The following is a 20,976-nucleotide window of genomic DNA, read 5'->3' on the forward strand; positions in this document are numbered from 1 at the left end:
TTCGGAATTCCAATATAATTCCAGAATTCCAATATAATTCCGGAATTGCAAACAAAAATTTGATGAAAAAAAAAGTTCCATAGTTTTTCAAATTGATTAAAATTAAATTTGTTTTAAGTATCTCAGTGAAACAAAACAAATTCAATTAAAAATAAATAATATAAACAAAACAAATTCAACATTAAAAATAAAATAGTATACAAAAACATTTTTTCTTTAATTCTGAGTTTAAAAAAAGCTTTTTAGCATATACAAATTATCCAATTTTGTATTATTAAGCCTTGACCAAATTTTTGTTAAAAATGTTCCAGCAGTAGAAAAAGCTCTCTGCTTCAAAAATGGTTGGAGGAATGCACAACAGATTATTATAAATATTTTTTAAAAATGGTCTGCGCGACCCATTTTTGTCTCAAAATTTCATTTTATTTTGTATTGCTGACTGAATTGATGGTTTATTTCTTCTTGTTTCTTGAGTGTAAAAGTGACTGCTGGATTTTTTTGCGGTGGCAATTTTGCCAAGCAGTGTTGTTCAGTTTTACTTTTGTTAGGTTCAAGTTCAGTATCTATATCAGGATCAGACTCAGAATTTGTTGAATCGACTTCTGGAGAAGTTACATTTTTAAGGCGTCAGGCTAGGGTTAGAATAAAATTATGGAAAACTTTTGAGATTTTATAGATATTTTATACATAACATATACATAACATATATAAAGATTTTATGTACTAGAGCAAACAAAAGGGAGAGGTTTTATTTTTGTTTTAGAATGAATAGAAATACTCTCATGAATTTTTTTTGTTCCCTTATCTTCATTATGCAGATACTGTAAAACATCAGATAAAACAGTTCTTCTACGTTAACTTGGATTTCTAACTCTTTTTTTAATGCAAGGCCAGTTTTATTATCCTTACCTAAATTTTGTAACATAAGCGTAAATGTTGCATCCACAGAAATTAAGTTAACATCAGCACGGCATAACAGGTCTACAGCTAATTTTACTGGCATCAAATTTTTTGATATCTGTGATACTGTATTCCATTCTGCTTCATATAAATGTCCGCATTGATATCAGTTAGTGCTTTCTTTAATGAAGATTTTAAAACATTTAAACAATCTAACATGAATAACATACTGCTCCATCTACTTTTCGAATCAAACACAAGGTTTAACTCTTTTTTACAATCTTGCTTCACATATTTTCAAGGAAAATTATTTTTAACTCTTTAACTCTTTAACTCTTTTTTACAATCTTGCTTCACATATTTTCAAGGAAAATTATTTTTCAAAGGCGTTGGAATACTTTAACAACTTTTTGTACTTTAGTGATCAATGCTCGTAACTGGAAAGTTTTGTTGGTTTTTATAACATCAGTTTCATTTCCCATATCTACCCGCATTCCATTATCATCATCCTTGTCATCAGTAAGATTTTCTTCATTGGATTTAAGATTTAGGTCACTTTCACTATTATATTCCTCTCTTCTACTTCAGTTTACTTTTTATAGAATATATTCACAGTAGCAATTTGTTCAGAAGGTAGCAATCTATCCATTTGAGGCAGAATCTATTGTTAAGGCACCCTGAGTCGCAATGCACAAAATATCATGTGATATTGTGACATTGTGAATATTTACTTGGCAAGTTTTGAGCTTCTTTTTCAACAAGTTTACACAACCCTTAATCGCAAATTGGCCATTAAAACAAGACACCTCCAAATTTTAAACATGACTTCCTGATCTATGTACGTTAACATTCATAAAGTGCTGGTTACGATAAGTCTACTCGTCAAATGTGACACTGAAAAATGCTTTTTCTTTGTTTGGGAAATTATTTCTACAATTATTGACTTGCAAATTTTTTTGCTGAAGTCCATTTCAACCTTCTGTATACTGGTGGGTGATTTAGGAACATCAAATCTGCGAATTATTAAACATTTTCTTAAATCATCTGAAGTACAAAAAATGTGAAACGATAATCCATTCGAGGCGACCATTCTAGATTTTACTGCAATAAAACTTTCGTCAACTTTTGTATTATAAAAATCTTTTAAAGTTTTGCTTTTACTATTTAAATTAACTTGTACCAGCAATACTTGAATCATTATCAATTTTTCGTTTGTTTAATACCTTGTTGTGCTTTGCTAGCAAATGGGTATGCATTGGTGTTGTACATCCGTCCAGTATTTTTAAAATCTGCTTACACTGTATGCACTCTTTTGTCCTTAAAAAACAATTCTACACTAAATTTGATGAGTTCTCTTTAAGTACATCTACAAAAATTTCTTCTTACTGATCCAACATCCTAGAGATTTAAATTAAGTATACACAATAAATGTATACAGCATTAAAAATGATAAAACTTACCTAATATGCATTGAACTGGGTTTATATAATAAATGTTATATAATAAATATTAAAACTAGTGTTAACTCACGCAACCTGCTTGTTCACAATTTCACAATAAAAATTTTTTTGCTGTTGTTTCAATAAAAATAAAATGTGTTACAGTTTTTTGCTTTTTGCGTTGGTTTTCACTTTTAAGCACAACAAAAAAAATTTGAATTCGAAAAACGCTAATGATATGAAAATCTGATTTATCCTGAATTTGGTTTCTTTCTATTCTGAAATTTCAAGTTTAATAAAAACAAATGAATATTGAAAATCCAAAATTCCAAAATCTGGGTTTAAAATCCTTATTTGTAAGTGAAAAGTTTGAAGTTTAATACTCAAAATGTCCTGTGATTAATTTGTTTTTCTCTACAGCGTACTTGATTATCAAGTAAGTTTTTGTTTTGAAGTTAAGAGTCAATATCTGGTTAAAATTAAAATAAAATTAAAAAAAAAATACAAATTGGAATGCTACTATATATGTAATTGTATAAATATAAATTATAATAATCAAGCATAACAAGATGTATTATAGATCAACGTTCTAAGAATTTCAGAGTTGTAATATTATTTTGTATTTATTTGTACTTTTTATTGTAATTATTTCATAAAATATTATTAAACAAATTGACAATATGGTCAACAGCATAATCAAAAAGTATTGATTTTTTGTTAGGACTAAGCACATTGTTTTGTCACTAACAAATAACATCACTTTAGTAATGTTTTGTTTGTGAGTTTGTTAGATGCATTATTAAAGTCAAATATAATTTTTTTTAAATGTCATTTAAGTGTAAACTTCATTTTAGTGTGATTATACCAATGTTGCAACTACAGTGTTCACTCCTCTTGAGTATGGGGCTTGTGGTTTATCAGAAGAAACAGCTATTGAGAAGTATGGTGAAGACAATATTGAAGTTTATCATTCTAATTTCACTCCTCTTGAAGCAACTGTTCCTCATCGACTAGACAATGTTTGTTATGCAAAAGTTGTTTGTAATAAAAACGATGAGGTTAGTTTCCTTAAAACTTTCATTTTTAATTTCATTCTAACTTATTAAAATATAAAACATTATAAAAATGTAAATGCCGTAATGGGCTAGACGTAGACTGCTAGCTTTAATCCCCACCGCATTGTAGCTTGTTTCTCTGTGCAGCATTATTTGTCAAAGTTTGTGTTTCAGAGTTAAAATGTTAAGTGAGGATTATAACCATAACCAAAAAAAAAAAAGTAGCTTCTTATATATAACTATAGTGGGCCCCTCAGCCTATGGGAGGTGAATAAAAAAAACAAAAAAAAAAAACACTATTGTACAATTCTATATTAACTTTTTTAATAGTCTTAAAAACCTGTACTTTTTTTACAGTGTTTCTTTTAAGTATCTAATAGTTATATTAACTTTTTTCTGACAGTGTTAAATTAATTTTTATATTTAGATGTATTCTTTTTGACACAATATAAGAATAAGTTTTCTTTTCTAGCAATAATAAATACTAGCACCTATTTCAAGTTTAGACTTACAATTTTATACAATAGGAGCGTATTTTGGGTATGCATGTTCTTGGTCCAAATGCTGGTGAAATAATACAAGGTTTTTCTATTGCTTTTAAAGTTGGTGCAAAAAAGCAACACTTAGATGATTTAATAGGTATTCACCCAACAAATGCAGAGGTTAGTGGCTTAATTACAATCTATTTTAGTATTACTGATTTCTAATAAATAAATTATGATAATGTTTAAGTTACATTAAATTTTAATTTTTGTAGATATTTACCACTTTGGAAAAAACAAAGCGATCTGGTGATGATCCTTCTGTTACTGGTTGCTGAGGTTAAACCCACTATCATCTTATAAACATATTTTGTTTTTCCTAATGATGATGGTGGGGTATCCATAGATTTATTTTAAAACATCTTTTGTCTTTTTTATAAGACGTATGAAGACTTATTTATCAACTACTAATGTAGCATTGTAGGTCTGATTTTGAAGATTTTTTAAATGTATTTTGTAATAGAAAAAAAGCATTTTATTTAATAAAGTTCTTACTTTTCTTCTTTATGTTAATTAAATTGAGATTTATTTTTTCTTTTTTTTTCTCATTCTTTTTCCATGCCTATTAAAGTTTTTTATTTAACATCAGTTGTTCTAAATTTAACGTAATAGACATGTAAACAATTTTTTTCCCAGCCATTTTTGAATGCCCTTTAAATATTTCTAATATTTTTATATATTTCTTTTCTGTACTTATTTAGTTAAGTATTAGTATAAAATAATAATTTATTTAAATACCACAATTTTAAGTGTAGTTTCAGCTTTATTGTATGAAATTTATTGATAATAACTTTAGATAATAAATTAGCACTTGTTTTTCTTTTTCTTATGTGCTTACAAATACAAATCTTGTAAATGTTGAAATGTATAAAAGATCTTCGTACTAAGTGTAGCACAAAGGGCTTCTCAGCTAAATTTGTTGATTATTTTAATATTTATTAAGTTAAAAAAATTATAATGAATAATGAATTTTTTATTTTTATTTTTATTTGTTATATTACTGATCATGATAATAAAATGATTTACATGGGAATAAAAGAAGTTCCTTAGCTGTGGTCTATCTTCTCCTTACCTAGGAGAAAGATTTCTTATATAAAACTCCCAAAACTTTTATTTTGGGTAAGGTAAGAGTAGCTTGTCAATCTAGTGTTAGTATTACAATAAAAATACTCAGATCTAATCTGCAAAATAGATTAACACCAGGAAGGACATCCAGATGTAAAAAATTACTTAAACTTTTTTATAATGTCATTAATTACATTAAAAAAGAACCTGTCAAAACTACTCAATTGTGGAAACATGGATGTTAAACTTATATTTAAAAAAATAATAGTGTTTTGTTTTATTGGTTATTATATTTATATTTTCAGAGTTTTTTTCCTTATACTACTTATTTACATGCTCAAACATTTTTACAAACCTCAAAAATATGGCGAAAGGAAAGTTTCCCTTCCGACGTACAATTGAGTTTTTGAGCAGTGGTACTATCATTTTACAAAAACGAATTCAAGTCATTTCAGTATCATTTACAACAGATAACTCTGGCAAGGGTTTGCGGTAAGGTGCAACTTTATTTAAAAAATTTATGTTGAAAATAAAACTTTTATGGACAAGTCATTCCTATTTAGTGCATTTTAGTATCGGTTTGGTTGGATGGATTTATATTATTAGAGAATGTTAATAATTATTATAAATGTTTTCAGAGACTTTGTACTTAGAGATCTTCCTCGTCTGCAATTCAAAAATCCAACGAGACAGTTTGTGTGTTTTCGAAATAGACACGAATTCCCGCAAATAACATTTTACTATAGTAAGTATTGTGTTTTGTATTTTTTTTTTTTAAATAAGTTTAAAATTTAAGTTAAGTCATGAACTAAAGTTAAAATTAAGTTTAATGAGTGAAAGTTCAAGAAGTCTCTGTGGTTACTATGCTGTTAGCCCTGTTCCAAAATGAACACAATTTTATGAAATCCAAAAGGAAAATAACAAATGTCACAAAATAGCCACATGTTTAAAAGATATCTTTTTCATAATGTTGAAATTGAAATATAGTAAGTATAAGTTTATTGTAGGTGTTGCATAAAACCTCAATTTGTTGTAGATGTTGCATGCTGCATGACAACATTGTATGCTGCATGACAACATTGTATGTTGCATGACAACATTGTATGTTGCATGACAACATTGTATATTGCATGACAACAAACAATGTTGTCATGCAACATGTAACATGCAAAATAATTTTTTTTTTAATACCAGCAAATTTATCTCTTCAACTTGGCAAAATTGGACATCTAATTCTTGGTTTTTACCCCTATTTATTTCAGTTTTCATCGTCATTAATAGCTCTCTACTTAAATTACCATTGGATTCTTTTAATTTTCTTAACATAAAATCAATTGCTAATCAGGCTGTTGCAAGATTAGCATCGCCTCTGCTAAGAGCTTCAACAGTTAATTTACTTGGCTATATTAATATTTTCTATTAAATGTACACTTCCAATATCTTGAAAAGCTTAAATATAAATATAATATTAAAAAATCTAGATTTCGAGCAATGAGTTCCAACAAGTTCTTATGTCTAACACAAGCTTAAGTTCATTTCCTAAAACTATTTTGATCTTTTCTTGCAAAATATTATTTTGCACAGAAGAACTTTTAAAAAATTTAACAATTATATACACACTTTTTATATTTTCTTCTACATTTCCTAAATTTGTTAATTCAACATGTTTGTACTCTTTGACGTCATCGCAGCTCTTGTCAGAATAATAGTTTTTATCTTGATCATCATCAATACCATCTTGACCATGGTCATCACCATCAATATCATCTTCATCTTGCAAGATGGCAAATTTTTTTTACAAATTTTATCATTTTGCTTGCACCGTCGCTGATTGAACCAACTATATGTTTTTTAAAATTAATATTATATGTGTTTAAATGTTGTTCTACTTTTTCAACTAATTGTACAGCTGTACACAAGTTAAAAATTTTCACTAAATCCAGATTATACACTTTACAGTCAATTCCATGCAAATTGATATTTAGATATTTCTGAATTTTCATACTCGTCTATTCATCAAGTGTAATGCTAAATCGTCGACCTTCTAAATTTTTTTCTTGTAACAATTCTAATATTTCCAACTTCTTTTTTTCATAAAATTTATGAATTAAATTCATAACATCTCTTTTTTTTTTTTTTTTTTTTTTTTGTTATTCACCTCCTCAAGGCCGAGAAGGCCACTACAGATGAGGAGGCTACTTAATAGTGGTTATAACCCTTTCTCAATTCTCCAAAACACGAACCTTGAGGAACAAGGCCGCTGCGCGGAGAAACAAGTTGAGCGCAGTACTACCAGGGACGTGGTGGGAATCCAACTCGGAACCTCTCGCTTATAAAGCGAGCGCTTTACCACTACACCACTACCGCATCTCTTTTGGCTTTAGCAAGATTATAACTTCATTTTACTAAACTTTCACGTATAAAGCTAGACTTTGTAATCGCCCTAACTGATATACCATCAAGAGCGTTAATTTTAGCAACGATTTCTTCTGAAGGCTTTCTTGCAATGGAAAAGGAAGTGTTGATAGTTTTAAATCGTTTGGTGGTGGAATTTTCTTCTATTTCTTCTTGTGTTGGTAAAGAAATTCCATGTTTAACTTTTAAATATTTAATCATTGATGAAGTATTTCTTTGTTTGATATTATTGTTGAACACTTATTGCATTTACCACTTTTCAAATTGGTACATTCTGTGAAAAAGTCCCACACTATTGAATTCTTCGGCATAATGGCTGTATAAAATGTTACAATAAAATTACATTTCACTTTTTTCCTAAATAAAGAAATTAATAAATGAAAAGTGTTTGTTATTTTTAAAGTTTTTTAAATATGCGCTAAAAGAATTAACTTATTAACTTCAACCTTTCTAATCAAAAGTTTTTATATTAGCGAATGCTTTTAAAACAATCGCGAATGTAAAAACATTTGATTAGAAAGTTATGAAGTTAGTGTGTATTCGAACATACATGGAAGCATACATAAACTGGAATGTTCTTAAAACATCTAAAAAGTCAAGTTTAAGTTTTAAGCTAGATAGGTCAAGAATTCACTAACCCTACTACTCGCCAAGTCCGAGTCCAGGTACCCGAAACCGAAAAGTCCTAGTTGCAACCTCAATTTTGCTGTAGTTTATTTGAAAATTAAAATTTATTGAGGCATAGGATTTTTTTTTAATGTTTGATGTGACTCAACTACAGTAGTGGTGTTAGAATAGAGCACTTGTTTTGCAAGCAAGAAGTTCTGATTTTGATCCCCACCTAGTCTCTGGTAGTGCAGCGTTTAATTTGTTAAACGCTGTTGCGCATTGGACTTCTTGATCAAGATTTGTGTTATGGAGTTAGAGTTAAAAAAGGTTGTAATCACAATAAAAAATAATAGATAAAAAAATTCATCTATTGCAACTACATTCAAGAAAACTTCTAATGCTAGAAGGGAATAAAATCTGGGAATGAGAATTGAAGCAAGTTTTACTTCATTATTGGATTTATTATTGATACAAATAATAAACCCACACACATAAAGAATTTCAAAAAAAAGTATGGAATTGTAGAATCTATTTTTTGGAACTAAAATTCTGATAAAAAAAAAGTATTGGAGACAATGGAATTGTTTGTAAATTTAATGTTTAGTAAGAGGCATATGCAACCAAATAGATGATGTAGATCTTTAAATTTGTATAGTGAAATAGACATTACACTATTGTTTATTGCAGGAACCAAATAAAGGAATATACCAGATTGTTTATTGCAGGAACCAAATAAAGGAATATACCAGATTGTTTATTGCAGGAACCAAATAAAGGACCAGATTGTTTTGAGTCACTATAAACAACTCTATAAACAACACTATAAACAACTATAAGAAACAAAATAGTTAACTTTGATGAACTGACTACCTGTAGATGTTTGTTATAACATAAAATTCTAATTTTGAATACTAATTAAAAATGTTTCGTAGATGCTTTGGAACCATTTTTCTCATTATAATTTTACATTTCATTGTATACTAAAAGATCATTTTGTAGAAAGACAATGTTGTGAAGCAAAGCAAGATACAATAATGTCTATAAAATGTTTTGGTTTTATTTGTAAGGGGATATTGCAAACAAATTCCAAAACAACATTCCACTGTCACACCTGTGCTGATAATATGGGGCGTTGTCCCCTATAACATGGATTTGCTGATGAACTTCTAAAACCTGTTTAATGGCTGAGTTAGTAAAAACTTGTGGTCCTTGAACACATCTAGTCAATTGAATACAAGCAGACAAAATTTCTTTTGTTGGACCTTTAATTACATGGCAGTTCAAAGAAAAATATCATTTTGTTTTGATACAACGATATTTTCTCCCTCAGAACCTGTTATAGGATATGTTCCATCTATTGTTCCAATATATTATAGAAATCGTCAAAGTTCGTAAAATCTAAAAAATTTCAAAATACTGTTTATAAATAAAGTTTCAATTTCATAAATTATTATTTATATATATTTATTCTTCATATATTATTTCTTATGCATAGGAGAAACAGCAAGTCGAAGGAAATATAAGATAAATGTTTCTACTAATTTATATATGTGTATATATATATATATATATATATATATATATATATATATATATATATATATATATATATATATATATATATATATATATATATATATATATATATGATACTATCATAGTTATGATAATATATATACTTTCTCAGCTGAAATGAACCAGTAGCATAAAACGATATACAATTGACAGTTGTTGTGCTGGTGAAATGTATTTATACAGTATAAAAATAATGATTCATTAGTAGTTTACTCATGAAATGAGTTAACTGACAAAAATTATATATAACTTTTTACCACATATTTACAAAATGATAATGGCGATTGGTTTTTTAAATTTAAGTTTGCTTTCGAGACTGGTTTTACCGAACTTCAAAAAACGACATGAAATCTAGTTTTTCAAGAATAAATTTCAAGTTTGTTTCTTGCATTACACTTTAGTCAGACTTCAGATTTGAATTATAACTTGAAATTTCAAGTTCGCTTCTTGCATTCGGAAAAGATTTTTACTTTTCAAGTCTAACTTGAAAACGGCCGGTTTTCAAGTATCGCTTGAGTTCAAGTTTGCTCTTTGCATTTGTTCAAGTCAAATTTCAGGCTTGAAGTATGACTTCAAACTTCAAGTTCGCTTGTTGCATTCCATCCTTAAAACTAATTGTAATTGTATTTTTTGCTTCTTAATAAACTTTTGTGAAGGCTTGTTTGTGAATCGCTTATTTTGTTACATTTTTAGAAGATGGTGGTAAACAAATGATTGCTGTAGATAATAAACCTGCGGATGAAATTTTAAAGCTCGTCGAAGTCGCAGGTGCAGCTCCTCATAGGTAAACATTTTTATTAAGTCCTATAAAAATTCGAAAATTGTTTTAATTTTTTTTTATATACATATAGATATAATGGATATTTAACACTTTCAGGTTCTTCACTTAAAAAATTGTTTCGAATCAGCTACATCTGCTTTTTCTGCTTTTCTACGAATAAAATGAGGGGAGGGGGGGGGAGAGTAAATCTTTAAAAAGTACCGACTTGTGCCATTAAAAAAAAGTCCTCAAAACTAAAATTCACCCGACTGAATGATGTTAAATACCCGACTAGCCGACTAAATTCGTAAAAAAAAACCCGGCTATAACTTGAAAATCAGCTTCTGGAGGGGGGAGGGGGAGGGATGGTTCCACACCCCGTAAAATCGCCTCTGGTTATGTTTACTTGTTTATCTTTGTTTTAGTGTGATTTTAGTTTCATAATTTTATTTTTTAGTGAAATATTGAAGTCAGAAGAAGTTGAATATCCAGGTAGATTAAACCCGGCTAATTTTGGTAAATACGGACATTGCTTTTGTATTTGTGAAAAACCTGGACAGGTACCATGCACGGCTCGGGTTTGCATGAAAAAATCCGTCAAATGGTGGCAGAATAAGGAGAAATCGACAGGTTAATGTCTGCAATGAATTGATGCGTCAAAAAATACGATGTATTACTGTTTGAAACAACGTGTACTGAACGCAATGGAGAAATATTGATGATGGCTATATATTTAGAACTCGATTGTAAAAGACTTTTCTTAAGCTTTTCTTTGTATCACAATAAATTTGAATAATTTTACAAAGTTTTATAATTTAACCAGTAAAAATTAAACTTTTTACTTCATAACCTTAATTTTTACTTCTTAAATTTAACTCTTAAAAGTTGTCGATCGTGTTTTGAAAAGATATTGTTTTTGTAGATATAAGGGCTGTTCATTTTTAACCCGGGTCTACGAAACGAATTTTATAATTTTTTTAAATTAAAAAGTTAATGATTTTACGCAATAAAAACTAAATTTATTCAAAATAAATACTATTTTTGAAATATGCTCTGCGTTTTCACGTTTGATCTTCGTTATAACTTCCAATTAGAATTGTCAAAACTTGAGAAAATCAATCTAAACCAATCCAAGCTATTGAACCAGGAGTTAAAGCTCCGTAACATTTTTATACGCATTTTGCTTTATAATAAAAGTATTGGAAATCCAGTAAAGTAAATTTATAACACTGGTCAACAATGAATTTGCACCAGCTTTAATTTTAGGCTTACTAGATGTAGTTTTTCACGCTGATTCCAAATCTGTGTTAAGTTTTTCTCCAGCACGTCTGAATCTTGAAATAATGTATGTGTATTTTTTGCACTAATATATAGTTTCAGTGTAAAATATACTGTTTCTTTATTTTCAGGGCAATTATTTCAATAAAATTAACTTATATAATGCCTAAAAATTGCAAAAATTCATCAGACGCCTTTTGCTACATTTGTAGGAAATTTACATTGTCAGGGCAGCGAAAGAAAATCACTCCAGAAATCTTGAAAATTTACAAGCTGTATTTCGGTTGTCCCTTAGGAGATTAAGATAAAACTTGGGCACCACATGCGGCTTGTTATAGTTGTTGCAGCTTATTACGAGGTTGGATCAACAAACGAAGGTCTTTTCGATTTGTTATACCGATGATTTGGAGGGAACCAAAAGATCATTACAATGACTGCAACTTTTGCGCTGTCAATACTGCTGGATTTTCGTCGAAAAATAAGCACCAAATTGTGTACCCAAATTGTGTACTTCCGACGAAAAAGAAGCGTGGAAAGCGTTTGTATGGGTTTGTAAGAACTTCTTGGGGAATCACAAATTGTGTGAATATGAAAATTGTATTCAAAAGCTACTCGATTCTTTCCAAAAAGTGGGCTGTCGTATGTCATTGAAAATGTATTTTCTGCATTCGTATTTGGCATTTTTTCCTGAAAATTTGGGCGCTGTGAGAGATGAACAAGGTGAACGATTCCACCAAGATATTCAAGTGATGAAAAAGCGTTACCAAGGATTCTGGAATGAAAGCATGTTAGCTGACTACAGTTGGATGTTTTATCGTGATGAACCAGAAAAAGTCTACAAAAGGAAGTCATATTTTTTTTTTTTAAATATAGAGCAATCAATAAAATTTTTATAATAGAGAGCAATCAATAAAATTTTTAGGTGTGGTTCTGGATGAAAATTTAACCTGGAGGGACCACATAGGTCTAATTGAAAATAAAATATCAAAAAATATAGGTGTTTTGTATAAAGCCAAGCAGTTTTTAAATCTATCTTGTTTAAAAAACTTATATTTTTCTTTAATTCATTGCTACTTAAATTATGCAAACGTTGCTTGGTGCAGCACAAAAGCAACAAAAGTAAAAAAACTGTTTAGTAAACAAAAACAGGCTATAAGGATAATTACAAACGTAGACCGTTTCTCTCACACTCAAACATTATTTAATAAACTTAATATTCTAAATGTATATAAACTAAACCTTTACCATATTCTTATCTTCATGTTTAAACTTGATAAAAAAATATCACCAATGTTATTTAATTCACTTTTTGAAAAAATAAACCACATATACCCTACCAGATTTTCAAAAAACAATTACATTCAATTCAAAACACATTATTCAGCAACCAAATTCTCAATTGCTAACCGAGGTCCTAAGCTGTGGAATACAATATTAAATAATGAGCTGAAATCTAATTATTCTTTAAACCAGTTTAAAAAAAAACTTAAGCAATTACTGATGATACATGAAAATGAATTAAAATTCTTCTAAAAAGCTTTTTAAACTAGCAAACAAAAACAAAAATTAACCTACTAATTACTCTTTAATATTATATTTAATATTCTAAACAATAGTCTGCTATTGTAAATGTATTTCTTATCTTATAAGTTTTGAATTTACAAACGATTTTTTTAAGTTTTATTATTTGAAATACTAATTACTAAAAATATTGTAAAATTTTACAATTTCAATTTTTATTAAAAAAAGTTATTGTAAATTCTTTTTGTAATATTAATACTTATATATCATCTTATTTTACTAATCAGTTCTTAAATATAAATACTCTTTGAATTACTAAATATTTTAAACGTTATATATTTTATTTTTTGCATTTTGTTAAAACATTTTATTTGATGAATATGCATTTTTTTGGGGGGGGCTTAATGATAAGATGAATTTTGTCTTCTTCAAGCCCCAGTCATGTAAATATTTGTTTTTATAAATTACGAGTGTAAATTATTTTCAATCGGCAAATACAATACTAAAAAAAAAAAAAAAAAAAAAAAAAAAATATGTTTATTTCGTCTTCTACGATAAATACAATTTTCATATATATTCAACAAAATAAGTAATGGCTTCATATTCACAGAGATTTTAAGTGATTTATATGCTTTAGTCAACAGTCTTTAAACTATTAAATGTGTAAAAATGTTTACGAATAAACCTAGTCACAGAGACTTTGACTTATTTGTATAGAAACATAAGTGGTGCTTGAAATATTGTATGTTTATCAATATATATGTATAGGGATAAAGTACATTCTGTACTTTATCCCTATACATATATAATCCGAAAATAAAAGTTCCAAATATCTCAAGAACTAGACGTGCTGGAAGAAAACTTAAAGTAGATTTGAAATCAGCGCAAAAAACTGGTTTAGAAAAAGCTATTTAGATTCATGGTGCATTCAAAAAGTATTTTTTTGTTGACCAGTGTAATCTATAAAATGTTAAAACTATAAGCAACTTACAATATTAATAATTTAATACACAACCCAACTTTAAATATATATGCAACTTGCAATATTAAATCAACATGGCTTTTAAAAAGCATATTTCTTCAAAATAAAATCTACTTAAAATTTTTTTATTGCTCTGAATAATTTTTTAGCGGTTGCTTGGAACTAGTATAATAATTACTTTCGATTACAATTACTTTACTCTGGTTGAGATAAATTAAAACATTTTGACAGCATTTTAGCGTTCGATATCTTGAAAAACAACAACACTCACTGAATAAATAGTGATTCGAAAAACTCAAGTTATTTTTTTCGAAACGAATCGAAGAAACACTTAATTCGCAAATCGATTCGCAGGACCCCAATATATATATATATATATATATATATATATATATATATATATATATATATATATATATATATATATATACATATATATATATATATATATATATATATATATATATATATATATATATATATATATATATATATATATATATATATATATATATATATATATATATATATATATATATATATACATACATATATATATATACAATATATATACTGGATACTATAGACCATAAAATTCTTTTTAAAAAACTCAAACATTACGGAATAACTGGAAATGTTCTTAAATTCCTTCCCCTAAAATTACAAAACAACCCTCATTCTTCCCTAAAACTCCCTCCCTTTTTGCGGTTTAAAAATAAAATAATATTTTATACTTTTTTAGCTGCTTTTAGTGAACTATTTAATACATTTCAATACATAAAAGTTTAAGTATAAAAAATTTTAATTTTTATAAATTTAATTTAATTTTGTGCACTCTTATAGCTCCTTGCTTCAATATAAAATAAGTTCCATATAAAATTATTATTAACATTATTATTAATAACATTATTATTAATAAGTATTAATTAACAGTGACTAAACAGACAAATGACAAATTAACAGTGACTAAAAAGACATGTCAAGTCAGGTTATCCTGCTACTGGCAACATGTAACCCAGTACAATCTGCTTCATGTTCTGCTGCTTTATAGGATACGCCTTTTTAGGCAAAGGCTAAGAGCTGCTAACTTCGACTTAAAACACCCCCTGCCTTGGGGATCTTGATTGAGTAAAGGCTAGAGATGGTGATCGGATGTTAAACGCATCCGGCTACTGTCTTGTAGAAGGCCTTCCAGGCAAAGACTTAAAGGGTAAAAAGGTTCTATCTGTTGACCAGCCTCACACCCCTTCTTTATCTATTATGCAGAAGCAGATGTATTTTTATTACATTGTTTCCAGTTTAGGATGTTGAATGCTAGATCTTCTTGACTCAATGTATGGGTTTTGCTTGTGTCTCTGTTTTTATGACTAGGCAACTTATTCTACTACCTCCTAATGAGGGTCCAGCTCTAAAACTCAGTTTTATGGTTCCGTGGCCGGCTGATAGTCAGGTTTCCCAAACTCTTTTGTAGCTCTCAGAGAGGCTGATTCCATCAACAGTTGAAAAATGTCAAAGTATTAACAGTGCCATGTTGTGCATGGATGGTGTCCCTGTTTATACTTTTGGTGTGCATTGTCAAGGTCACATTTGGAGCCCTTTGATACTGCTTAGGGTTTATTAATAGTAATGAGATAATTGCATGGGCTATTAAACAGTGTACTGAGTACTATCTATGCTTTGAGTCAAGTTCTTCAATCTAATTTAAAAATGAATGAAGTACCAAAAACTATAAAACAAAAAACCATCATCGTCACCAAGTTCTCTAAACCTATCATTCACTAATATTCGTGGTCTTCGAAGTAACTTTTCTTCTGTTGAGTCTTATTTCTTTCAAAGTTCACCTGACCTACTTGCTCTTTGTGAGACTAATTTGAGTTCAGCTGTCTCATCTTGTGATGTTAGCGTTGATGGTTATCTTCCTTTAATTCGTAAAGACTCCAATAGTCACATGCTTGGCCTCGGCATATACATTTGTAAGAATTCACCCATTTGTCGGGAAACTAGGTTTGAATCCACAAACTATTCTTTTATATGCTTTCGTTTAGCACCACTTCAATCTACCTCCTTTCTCTTTGTTCTATATCGCTCTCCATCATCTCAAGATTGCACTTTTTCGATATTATTTCTGATTATATTGACCAAACCCTCTCTCTTTATCCATAAGCCAATATTTTTGTTGTCGGTAACTTTAATGATCATCACACTTAATGGCTTGGCTCTTGTGTCAGTGACTCTGCAGGCATAAAGTCCCACAACTTTTTCCTTTCCTAATCCCTAACTCAAAGAGTCAACTTTCCAACTCGCTTTCCAGACAACCCAAATCATTTACCTTCTCTACTTAACTTATGTTTTGTTTCTGATCCTAGTCAGTGCTTAGTTTCTCCACATTCACCCTTAGATGCCTCTGATTACAGTTTGATTACTCTAAAATTATTATCTCATTCTTCTTCATAACCTGAATCCCCCTATCATCGTAACTCTTACAACTACCTTAAAGCTGACTGGGATTCTTTCTGTGATTTTCTTTGTGATGGCCCTTGGGTAGAAATCTTTCTTCTACCTGCTGACAAATGTGCTTCTTACATAACTTACAGGCAGGCATGGAATCTTTTATTCCCTCTCGTCGATTCCAGGTCAAGCCTCACTCTTCTCCATGGTTTTCTCGCATTGTGCTGCTGCAATTTCCAATCGAAACCGTTACTTCCATATCTATCAGCAAAACAATTCTCCAGAAAACAGACGTCTGTTTATTACTGCTAGAAACCATTGTAAAAAGATTTTATCAAACGCCAAAGCCCGCTATTCTCAGGTTATGAAATCTTGTATTTCATCACAAAAATTAGGCTCTCGAGACTTCTGGAGAATCTTTAATAGTATCAATAATAACGGCAAATCTGTAATTCCACCACTCTTGTATGGTTCCGATTTTGTCACCTTACCTAAAGACAAAGCTGAAATGTTTGCTAGGAGGTTTTCATCAATATCATCTCTTAATTCCACTATTTGCGTTCTACCTGATATAGCTGTCAAACAAGTTGATCCATTGCGTGACATTCGTATCACTCCAGCTTCTTTATCTAAACTGATTTCCTACTTAGACTCTTCTCTAGCTTCTGGCCCGGACAATATACCTGTAATAGTCTTGCAAAAGTGTTTTCCGGAGCTGTCGTCTATACTTTCAATACTATTCAACAAGTGCTTATCAGAGTCTTGTTTTCCAGCGTGCTGAAAAGCAGCATCTGTTATCCCTATTTTCAAAAATTCTGGATAGTGATTTGATTTGCCTAACTACCGTCCCATTAGTCTTCTTCCTATCTTATGCAAGGTTTTAGAATCTTTAATTAACTTAACCTCTCATCTTGAATCTAATAAGTTACTTTCTGATCATCAATGTGGATTTTGATCTTCTCATTCTACAGCTGATTTGCTAACAGTAATAACTGATAAGTTTTATGGTGCATTAGATAAAGGTGGAGAGGTAAAGGCCGTCGCTCTTGACATTTATAAAGCTTTTGATAAAGTTTGGCATGCTGGTCTTCTCCATAAGTTTTCTTCTTACGGTGTTTCTAGTAACATCTTTAAGATTATTGAATCCTTCCTTTCCAATTGTAGTATAAAAGTTGTTCTCGATGGACAGCACACTTCCTCTTATTCTGTCACTTCAGGGGTTTCTCAAGGTTCAATACTTGGCCCTATACTCTTTTTAGTTTACATTAGTTTTAATGTTTAACTTCCAAGCTAACACTCTCTGATTGCTTGGAGGGGGCATTTGAGCTTGAAAAGGATCTCACTTCTGCTACAGCATGAGGCTCACATTGGCTGGTGGACTTTAATTCAGATAAAAATCAAATTTTTTCAGCCGATCGTTATCGCAATAATTTAGATCTTTCTATATTTATGAACGGTAATGTACTTGAGTCACCTACCCTTCATCTTCTAGGATTAACTCTTACTTCCGATCTTTCTTGGAAACCATATATCAAATCAGTTGCAAAATTAGCATCTGCTAAGGCTGCATCTCTTTATTAAGCTCGGAACTGTCTTACTACGGATTCTATTCTCTATCTCTTTATATATCAAATCCAGCTTTTTATGGAATACTGTTGCCATATCTGAGGCTGATCTTCTAATGATGCTTTTTCTCTTTTAGAAAAGGTGCAAAAAGGCATTGTAAATACAGTTGGACCTACTCTTGCAGCCAACCTCCAACCATTATCACATCGTCGTAATGTTGGTTCTTTTTCTCGTTTCTACAAATACTATAATAAACAATGGTCTAAAGAGCTATCGTCCCTTGTGCCATCTACTAAAATTCATTCTCGTGTCACTTGTGATTTAATTAAATCTCATTTTTTTTCTGCGACTGTTCTTAAGTGCTCCAAAAACTCTTATTCGTCTAGTTTTTTTTCCTTTGATTTCAGTTCTTTGGAATTTGCTTCCTTCGTGTTGCTTTCCTGATTCATATAATTTGCAATCCTTTAAGTTGTCTGGCAATCGTAATATTGCTCTACAATCTTCATCTTTTCTCTTCCAATAACTTCTAACTCTCATTAGTGGTTGCTTCCAGCCTTTTTGGAAGCGAAGATGTTTGAAAAAAAAAAAGAGTTTAAAAGTTATTTATATAATCGCAAACCGTTTTTATCTGTTGGCGCTCCTTCACCAATGAATTTGCTAAAGATTACCTGTGGTGTTCCGCAAGGATCAATTCTCGGACCGCTTCTTTTTCTCAACATATAAATCAAAAATCTTTATAAAGTATCCAGATTAAAGACAATAATGTTTGCTGATGATACAAACCTATTTTTATCTCATAATTTATCCCTACAGTGTTTCAACTTATGAACCTAGAGCTAAACATGATTTCTTCCTGGTTTAAATCAAACAAATTATCACTTAACATTAAAAAAACTAATTAGATTTTCTTTCATCCACCTTATTAAAAAAAAATATTTCCTCATAAAATGCCATCCCCTTTTCAATAATGTCAAAATAAACAGAGTAAATGTTAAAAATTTTTTTGGTGTTTATATTGATGATAACCTTACTTGGAAAATTTATGCGACAAAACTTCAAAAAGTATAGGAATTATATATAGGGTAAGAAGGAATTATATATAGGGTAAGAAGCTTTTTGAATAAGAAAACTCTAACTCAATTATATTTCACTTTTATTCACTGCCATATGCACTTTTATTCACTGCCATATGCCTATGCAAATATTGCACGGGCTAGTACCAACAAAAGCAAACTCGAACCTCTTCATCGTCATCAGATGCATATAGCACGTTTAATAAGTTTTAGTGAACGTTTTACCCATGCAAAGCCTCTATTAAGAAAAAATTTTGCACTAAATATATATCAAATTAATATTTATAATATTCTATGTTTTATGTTTTTATGTAAAATCAATTCTTCCGCGGTTTCTTTTCATAATTTGTATTTGTCTAAAGATAAAAATAAATACATTCTACGCAATGATAAGATTTATTAAGCAGCCATATTTCCAAACAAATTATATATATATATATATATATATATATATATATATATATATATATATATATATATATATATATATATATATATATATATATATATATATATATCTGGCCAAACAAACGATATTGGTAAAATAGGTTGCGGGAGCTTCCTGCTAAACTGCGGTACTCTGTGATAAATAAATTTTTGGAATGTACAGCATTTGAATTTCAAGAATCTGTAACTTTGTATATTGGATTTTATCAATTTTTTAAGTAGAGACGACCGAACAATCATTTGAACCGATACTCAAATATAAGAACCGTCAAGAATCGGACCGATAGGAACCCAACAACATTTAACTTAGTCATTACTGAAGAGCTACTTCCGAATGTGATTTTATTTAATCTATTTATATGTTATTTAAGGTTATGTTTTCTAATTTTTTTGGTCACTTGTCGCACCAACATTTATTGTTTTTCAATTTAAATTTGTAGAAACCGAACCGTTAAATAATATTTGAATTATTAGTATTATTATTAGTATTAGAAATTTCACATTCGGGGGTGCGTGTTTTGATTTCACTATCAATCTATAAGAGATACCAGAGTTAAAACTTGTATAACCTAGTTTCTCAGACATACAATTGTGTATGCCTTAATAACAAGGTTATACATATGTAAACTCTAAGTTTAAACATCTACTGTTGAAACTAAGAGTTTTTAAATTATGGTTTGTAAACTTTATTACCGTTTCTTTTTATCAATTTATTTAACCAAAAAAATAAAAATTACAAATTTAAATATAATTTACAAATTTAGGTTCGGTGTCCCTCATATCGTCCCCTGAGTATAATCTTGCTCTATCTACAAATGCAATAAATAAAATGTTCTATTTAATATATAAAATAAATACAAAAAGTATATATATGAATAAATACAATGTTCTACCTAATAAAATATAATATATTGTACTACATAGAACATTGTACTTATTTATATATAATTTTTTTTTGTATTTATTCTACATATTAAATAGAACATTTTATTTATTGCATTTTAGATATAACAAGATATACTGAGGGGACGATATAGTTAAGAACACGTCAATGAAGTGACCCCTTAATAAAATAAACAAATAAGATAAAAAAATATTAAGACAAGTAAATTATATAGAGAGTAAACTACAATAATACAAGTTATAAAAAAAAAAAAATTTTTTTTAAACTTGATTAATAATTTAATTATTAATCAATTAATGTTGCAGTTATTAACTGCAATACTCATAACAAAGTTCTGCCAAGAAATATTTCTCTCAATATTTTGTGTAATTATGGCTTCTCTCAACTTATATATTTT

General features: G+C 29.2%; 2 protein-coding genes across 3 annotated transcripts in view; both read left to right on the plus strand.

The window, feature by feature from the left end:
- LOC100212234 (thioredoxin reductase 1, cytoplasmic) overlaps positions 1-4,740 on the plus strand; it is a 57,548-nt gene extending 52,808 nt beyond the window's left edge. For both annotated transcript variants that reach the window (XM_065800897.1, XM_065800896.1), the window contains exons 10-12: positions 3,194-3,397; positions 3,922-4,056; positions 4,152-4,740. In XM_065800897.1, coding sequence (XP_065656969.1) covers positions 3,194-3,397; positions 3,922-4,056; positions 4,152-4,214 — 402 coding nt within the window. In that variant the 3' untranslated portion in view covers positions 4,215-4,740. The remainder of the gene's footprint in view (positions 1-3,193; positions 3,398-3,921; positions 4,057-4,151) is intronic.
- Positions 4,741-5,274: 534 nt separating this feature from the next.
- On the plus strand, positions 5,275-11,165 carry LOC100215831 (small ribosomal subunit protein mS25). Its single transcript, XM_065800899.1, has 4 exons — positions 5,275-5,493; positions 5,640-5,746; positions 10,294-10,384; positions 10,818-11,165. The coding sequence occupies exons 1-4, from the start codon at positions 5,366-5,368 to the stop codon at positions 10,993-10,995; spliced, it is 504 nt and encodes a 167-aa protein (XP_065656971.1). The 5' UTR covers positions 5,275-5,365; the 3' UTR covers positions 10,996-11,165.
- Positions 11,166-20,976: the final 9,811 nt, after the last annotated feature.

This window comes from Hydra vulgaris, chromosome 07 (assembly GCF_038396675.1).
Source record: "Hydra vulgaris chromosome 07, alternate assembly HydraT2T_AEP".
Lineage (NCBI taxonomy): Eukaryota > Metazoa > Cnidaria > Hydrozoa > Anthoathecata > Hydridae > Hydra > Hydra vulgaris.